An 8,114-nucleotide genomic window follows, 5' to 3' on the forward strand; every position below is an offset into this window, starting at 1 on the left:
TACATCTCGATGTTTCTTCACCAGACATTCTTCTCTCTCTTCTGCTGAACACCTGCTCCAAGCGAACGGAAAGGGAAGCAAGCCTAAACCCCTTGTGTGCTGTACGCGGCTCTGTCACAATACAACTGCTTCCGTTTTACAGACGATTCAGGAGGAGCCTGGGGACTACACGAAACTGCACTAGAAATAAATCGGTACCAGCAGCCGTACAGAACCTAGAACTTCTGCCTTGGAGTTCTTTGCTCCTTCTGGCTGACACTCCTTGGGATCTGGAAAACCACATCTTTTCTTCCCCAGACACCACACAATTTATACATACACGCTCACCAACACCAACAATCAGTAAGACCAAACAATTCTAAAGTCTTATTGCTGTCAAGAATGCAAGGAGGAAGATATGTTGGGCTGTATTATTAATATAACGTGGTGAAACATGAAAGGAAATTGCTGAACAATAATCGTGGCATTTCACAAGTAAGGAAGACATCTCTATTTCTCTTTAGCATAAGACCACAAGCAATCAGAAAGCTCACTTCAACAACATCAGTGGCTTTCATGCATAACTTCTAATAAGCCACACAACAAGTTACGACACAACCAATCCCTTAAAATCATCAACAATCAATCTCAGAGAGTGGACAGAGAAAAAAAAAATGAGAGAAATGACGCATGCGCTAGCTGGTTTTCCTCTGCCCCATATCTGTCTTAAGTAACTGCAGGATTCCATCTTCAGTCTGAGTCAGCTCAGACAGATGCACAGCACTGTGACAGAAATTGGATCACGTTACTCACACAGGGTCTCTCTCTCACCCAGAAAGAGAGCCATCAAAGACTTCTCGCTACAGACTTGCTGAGAGATCTGTCAAACACCCTTACTCTTTCACTACAGCATTAGCCACAGGTCTTTTGGCATGTGAATTACTAGCTTCACCTGGCACCCTGCACCACAAACTCCTGAATCAGCTTCTTCAAGGACAAGCCAAAGAGATTCTCCACCAAGCTGCACTTGGAAGACAAGAGACATTCAGTAACTTGACATTAATCCATACCCAATAGAAACTGACAATCTTTTTTGTTAGTTACTCTAAAATTACTCTTAATAACAAGTTGTCATGGCACTCGTATAACCTCATGGTGGAGTTAACTCTAAGAAATACTCATATCTATACACTACTTTTGCTGCAAGTGATCTTTCCTAGTGATGCACGTAGTGTTAGACATCTGAATTTTCCCTAGAACCACCAGAAATTTAAGCTTTCTGCCAACAGATTTAATGGATCACTCTAGCGATCCATAACTTAAACAAAATGTATTTTAACCATGTTTCCTACAGGATTTTCCACTGTTCCCATCTCATATACCTCAGCCCTGGCTAAATGGCCAACATCTTTTGCCGCAAAGGTAAAACGGAAGCTGATAATGCCCTAGTTTTTAGTTACCTAGGAACAGAAGGCCCATTTCTTGGAAATCACTCAATTTCTCAGTGGCAACTTGTGTAGTCCTTCTTAAAGCATGGAAACCTGTATTTCATCTATAAACTCTAATCCACATGCAGAGGCAGATCAACAAGGAAGCACACGTGTTTCCGTATCTCAGTCAGAATTAGATACACGTTATTTCACTTTCAGCCTTGACAACAGGACTTGGGGTACACTGTCATAGACATGTCATTTCCCTCAGATAAGTTACAACAAGTAGAAGGAATGTCAGAGCCAGATCTCTAGCGGCAGTGCTGTCAGTGGACAGAAAGCCACACGTGCTTTCCTCACTGGCATTCAAAAGACATACCTCAAACTAAAGGAGGACTAAGCTCTTCGGAATAACTCGTGCAGAAATACTGCGAGAACACCTGAACATAAGATATGCTCCACCTAAAAAAACAGAGCTTTTGAAGAAGTCATTTACAGAACATCAGTTTTAGATCCATATTCAAAAACCTCACAATCCCGATTCAAACCATAGAATGTCTGACCAGAGAGCACTCCCATTACTCTGCTTTTGTTACCCAGAGCGTGGGTTGATGAACTAGAGGACATAGACTCTAGCCTCACAGTTGCACAGTTGTTTTCTGAAAGCTGACCTACAATCCTTGCTAAATTTCTGGGCACAATCATACACAAGGTTTCATTCTTCCTCCACCACCGGTCCTTAAGACGCGTTATCTGAGGCCACAACCAGGAGCCACTCCGCTCCCCTTGCTATCCACGGAAAAATAGATGGAGTCAGGTATCGCATCTGATCAGGAATACCAGAGCCCAAATGATTCAAACCCACTGCCATTTCTCATCCTGAAGAAAACCCCCATTGGGACCTTTGCTCTTTACTCTTATTCTCAGCATAAAGATAAGAATGGTGAGGAAAAGTTTCTCTTTAGGACAGACACGTTTTTGTATCCTGCAAATTCTCAGGCTGTTCACTCACCAAGCTCTACCTGAACATTATATCTGCTTAAGAACCAGTATCTCTGGAAGACCTTATTAGCCTACAGGGAAGAGAAAGAAAATTTTACAGTATCCACCCCTCTCTTTCGCCCACTACAAAACCAAAACCAAACAAAAAGAACCCGAATCACCAACTAAGGTAAGGTGACCTAAATCCACTGACCTCTTCACCTCTTCCTTTTGGGGCACGCCATTACCATTTTCTTTCCCTCTCAGCCCTTCCCAACATTCCCCTCCACCACAAAAAGGTGAAAGATGAAGGCAACTAAAAAAAAAATTACGGTTTATTCTTAAGTTTTTCTTTGATATGTTTTTAAAGGAGACAGACATCACCATCCACAAACCACTAGCAAACAAAAAATTAAAGAAATCAGATCAACTCCCTATGCTTACATTAACCAGCTGTTTGCCTTCTCTTCTTTCACAATCTTCTCATAAATAATTTTAGTTCTCTTCCTTGTTTTTCATACAGAACAATGCTGTATGCTACATCTTTCTTTTCCTCCCCTATAGAAGTGTTCCCTATCATCTCCCATCCTCCTTAACTTCTTATTTCTCCATGAGGAACGATAAAATCATCAAGATACTTTTCTGAAGAAAAAAAATACTGAAAGCAGAGCTAATCAGCATCCTTTTAATTTTGTTCTGATGTTACCAGGGCATTTAACAAAAAACTTTCCATCAGATATTTACGTGGGAAGTCAAAACAGGAAAAATACTGGAAACAATCATCCAATAGATAAAAAACCCTCTAGTTTGCACGTACAATCTTCAAGTAAAATGGTCACATTTGGGGCTGGACAACTATCGTACAGAAAATCTCAAATTTTAACGCAACATCAGAAAAACAGAACAGAGTATTTTATGTAACATCCTTAATGCTAAACAATAATGAAACAGTCTGGTTACTGACAAGATTATCTAAGACAAAACACACACATCATCAGACTGAAACCTCAATAATGCAAACCCACTGAACTGAGGAACTGAAGTTGACAATGACACCAAGTACCCAGATTTAGATCTAAATCCCACAGGTCATATTTAACCCTGCTGTAGTTAGGAAAGATACGCAGGATATCTTTTGCTCCTTAACAGCCCGTGTCTGCCTAGAAATACTCCCAGCACTTAATCCCTGCGCATTTGCTAAACTGATTTTATATACAAATAAACAAGAGTTCCGTAGGTAAGAAAAACCACACATTCTTCTATTTTCTTAAATGTTGTATAGAGTCAACCATATGCCTCCAAAATTCATCTAAAATCAGTTGCAGGTTATTACTGGCAATAAAATGCCACAGTATCTATTCCAAGCATGCAGTTATGGTGACTTTTCACAGGACACAAATTGTCAAATAAATATAGACTCGTTTTGTTATGCACACTATCGATAAGAAAATCTTCAATTCTTCAAATATGCAATTCAACTTTTTAAAATTCAATACAAATTCCAAATGCTTCTCCTATTCTGATAACCCCTCTTCTAGCTAAGCTGGTTGGTTGGTAGTGATTTCTCAGATAAGTTACACAATACTGTTTCAGCTTCCTGATTAGATAAGCAGATAAAGTTGTTTTTTTTTTTCCTGGCACACACATTTATGCATAAAATTTTTCATTTTCTGTGAACACTTGCAACTTCGTAATCCCCTCTCCACAAATCTACGTGCCAGTAAAAGTCAACCATGGACAAACTGCATCACTAAAGGAAAACATAAAGTAAGTATTAGCATGCAAAAAGCAATTCCGTCTACAAAACTGAACAAACGTTCAGGAAATTTCTCTCCCTCTGTGCTGCCTATATACACACACTGTAGAATAAAAGAAAGCAGCAAGCAATCTTTCTATGGCATTACTCCTTCCCTACAGATGGGGCACAGGGTGCACACGGCCTCAGGCATCTCTTGAGTTACAGAAAGGAACAGCACAGCCGGACTGCGACCCCTTGGCCCAGGGATGTGCTAAGAGGCACCCACCACGTTGTCAGGCGGGTTTGGGATCCCATTTCCCTGCTGCCACCAGAGAACACCATCTCCTGAGTCCCACCTGGGCTGCCAGGAGGAGTAAGAGCAGCTTGTCACTCTAAACACACGTAGGACGCGACCAGAAAGGAGGCAGCAACACAGGGATGAAGCTGGATGGAAGCACTTTTTGACACCTGGTTCTACCAAAGCCAAACGGGCCCCCTCGTCATAATACGGAGGAGACCACGACCTTCCCCACACCACCATCCCTACGAACAGCTTCACTCATCCAAACGCGCCCCTTGCCTAGCTGCTTATAAGAGAAAGACCAGGCAAATCTGGTCATATTGATCAAAGCTGACAAAACCCAGACAAATATTACAAGAAGCAAGTGACAAGATCAGATTTTCCACTGTCTTTACTGAACAGGGCTGTAGTTTTTAATACTCACAGTCCTGCCCATCTGTAACCGCAGCTACCTTACGCACATAAAGCCTGATTTCTGTAAGACACCGCTTACAATCCCCGGCACTGCAAATGGCATAAGAATCCCTACACAATTACCTAAGACCGCGAAGCAAAAATGAGTTGGGTTTGGTATTAAGACCTACCACAACCCCAATCCTTGTCTATTAACAAAGCAAATAAAAAGAGTCAACATCTCACGCAACAGATGTGTGCAAGATCCGAATAAGAGCACAAGCGTCTCTGCAAGTATGTCAGCAATGTTTTCTGTAAACCAATCCAACCCTTCAAATTTTTCCCCACCTTTACTCTTAAGGATAGCAAGGCTCAAGGAAGATTTACAGTGGGCGTTCAGACACACGGGTGGGTGTGGTGAAAGCACCTGTATTAACAGACTGCTTAAGTGAACACAGTAGAAATATTTCGACACACGCTAATTTATTCAAACTTTGTGGAAGTTCTTTCTAAGTGATCCCAAGCAAGTTACCACTTGGAAACAAAACAATTCCTAAAGCTTTTTGTTTTCTAAATACGACAGTCATTTTTGTTTGTTTCTTGTTTTTCTTTTAAACTGTACTGCAATGCAAGCACTATAAAAGCTAATAAGCAGTTCACACCTGTCACAACCAATGGCAGTAACGACATTACGCTTTGTTTGGAAATAATTTTTCTGGAGAGCACGTTTAAATAGATCTCCCTTGATGGAGTCTCTCAACTCCCCAAAAACAAACAAGGAGAGACTACAGCTCACAGCCTATACTGATTCGTTCTAGGAAACGATTTGCATATTAGGTATGACTAAGGAGTAGTGATGCTCTTCAATCTTTATGTCTCAAATAACTTCACAATGAGAATTTGTGCTCAAGGACTTCTAGGCACAAAATATTTACCCTCAACAAATTACTCTCCTTATGAAGGCCAAGCTCTAGTAGCAAGATTTCTGTTCAATTGCTTTTGAATCAAGTGTATGCTCAATGCTACGGACAGACTCACAGACTGGTGGAGCCTTGAGCGTTTACCTATAAATAAACTACGTTAGAATCCCAGTTCTGTCTCTAACTTATTTTTGGGCTGCAAAATAGAGTTCAGGCATGTAAGAGTCAAGACGGGAACACAACCAAGCTTGACGTCTCTATGGAGGTCTTTCAAAGTGAAGGTTTTATGCTACGTTTAATATATTTTTATTTAACATGCGCTCCACTCCAATCTTGTAGTTTATCACACAAATTTATGTTACTGATTAATTCACTCTTTTTTCAAGATCTCGTTTATAAGACATAATATTTGAGCTGCCAAGATGCTCAAAATTAAACACGCCTGTAATGACAACAATAATATGATGAGAAGCTTAACATCATTTCAGAATATGTATTATGACATTACAGGTAATAGTGGGATTTCTCTCAGCACCCATAAGTCACAGAGAAGTTTCACTATGATGGGATCACTTGTTATGAACTGATTTCACAACAAGTATTACTCGCTATGGGAAGGTTAGAAGTGCATAACACTGTCCTTAGCAGAACAGAAACAAATAGAAAGCTACATGACAATATGTCCCAAACCATTTCACTAGCTGCATTAGGTGTTACTCCAGTACCGTGTTGAGGACACACATCACAAACAAAATGTGTCAAATGGGTTTGCCTACGCTCACCAGTGAAGTTTCTCCTCCAGCAACTGACAGAACTATGTCAAGTATGGCATATTAGCAAATACCATTAGCCTGGAATTTGCCTGTTCGTATTTATGGTACCAGAAAACCTTATGACCCAAATGACCTTTTATATTTGTTTTTGCATAATACACATGACTTAGCCTGGCATAAGGTAGTATTAGATGTTGGCCGCTTCAGTTGACTGTAAATCACACTCAGCAGTGAGAATGAAAGAATAAAACGCGACTTAACCTAAAGTGAATGAACTCACTGATCGCGAGAGACTATTTCAATGAATAAAAATGTTTTTTGCGAGAGCCAGCGATGACAATATAAGGCTTAAAGTTGATGCCCGGGTTTATATGCTCATCTTCAGAGAGATGCAAGTGGATTGTTGCGCCAAGAAGGGCCAGAGTCCTCAAAAAAAATCCAATATGGCCACTGACGTGTGGTTGCCTTTTGACTTAAAATCGCCTTATCTCTTAGCACGCCTGCCAGCCGCATGCATACACCTGTTATGCTCGCACTTGGAGAGAAGTTGACACGGTGACAGTCACCTGCGTGCACCCAGCCCCGAAACGTCCAGGGCAGAGCGCTCTGCGTGCCACCAGCCTGCCCTGCCAAGGCCAAACCACAGCCACCGAGAGCCGACAGACAGGTAGAGAGGTGTGCCAGCACTATCCACTTACCTTCTTTATTAAGCCTCATAACCTCCCTGCTCTTTCCACCCTCCTTTCCAGCCTCTTCTAGCTCTACACCTGCAGAAGAGAAGCATAGTCAGGCAGGCCCGAGGTGTGCAGTTATTGTTCGGCGGGGGTGAGGCGGCGGCGAAAGGGGGGAGGGCGAGGATCTTGCGGGGCGATTCTCCCCGCACCGCCACCACCACGGGGGCACCCGCCCCCCCCCTCAGGGCATCCTCCTCCCCTTTTATCTCCCCCCATAAAATTCCCGGGGGGGGGGGGGGGGGGGAGTTAAGCGGCAGGGCACGGAGCACGCCAGCGCCTCCCGCACACATGGCACCGGGGGCTCGGCGCGTCAGCTGAGCGCCCGGGGGGGCGGCACCTCCCGCAGCACGGCCCGGCCCGGCCCGGGAGGCGAGGAGGAGGAGGAGGAGGAGGAAGGAGGAGGAAGGAAAGGGGGGGGGGGGTGGTGTCGGCCCTGCCGGCCCCCTCCCCCGGCCCCCCCGGCCCCTGCTCCGCCGCCGGGGGAGGGGAGCGGCGTGCGCGGAGCCGCGGGGCCGGTCCCTGCCCTTACTGTGCGGGGGGGCGGCGCCGTGAGCGTGCGGGGGGGCGGCCTCCCGCACCCAGGCGGCCCAGGGCTGGCCCAGGAACGCCTCGGGACTGGGCACGGGCCGCTCCAGGGCCGCCATGGCGCCGCGCCTGCTCCTGCCCTCCTTGTTGCTTTTCCCGTTTCCTTCGGCGGCGGCGGCGGCGGCGAGCGAACGAGCGAGACACGGGATTCGAGAACGCCGCACGTCATCCTCGGGACGTTCCGCCGCCCACACGGGGGTAGTGTCAGCCCCTGCTCCCTATCAGATCGGGCTCCCCGCCGCACAGCGCGCATGCCCGCGGCCCCCCCGCGCCTGCGCTC

General features: G+C 44.7%; 1 protein-coding gene across 1 annotated transcript in view; it reads right to left on the reverse strand.

Moving 5' to 3' along the window:
* ATXN7L1 (ataxin 7 like 1) overlaps positions 1 to 8,073 on the reverse strand; it is a 115,546-nt gene extending 107,473 nt beyond the window's left edge. Inside the window, 2 exon segments of the mRNA XM_040544609.1 lie at positions 7,214 to 7,282; positions 7,779 to 8,073. Of these exon segments, the coding sequence (XP_040400543.1) occupies positions 7,214 to 7,282; positions 7,779 to 7,893 (184 nt within the window). The 5' untranslated portion in view covers positions 7,894 to 8,073.
* Positions 8,074 to 8,114: the final 41 nt, after the last annotated feature.

This window comes from Cygnus olor, chromosome 1 (genome assembly GCF_009769625.2).
Source record: "Cygnus olor isolate bCygOlo1 chromosome 1, bCygOlo1.pri.v2, whole genome shotgun sequence".
Taxonomy (NCBI): domain Eukaryota; kingdom Metazoa; phylum Chordata; class Aves; order Anseriformes; family Anatidae; genus Cygnus; species Cygnus olor.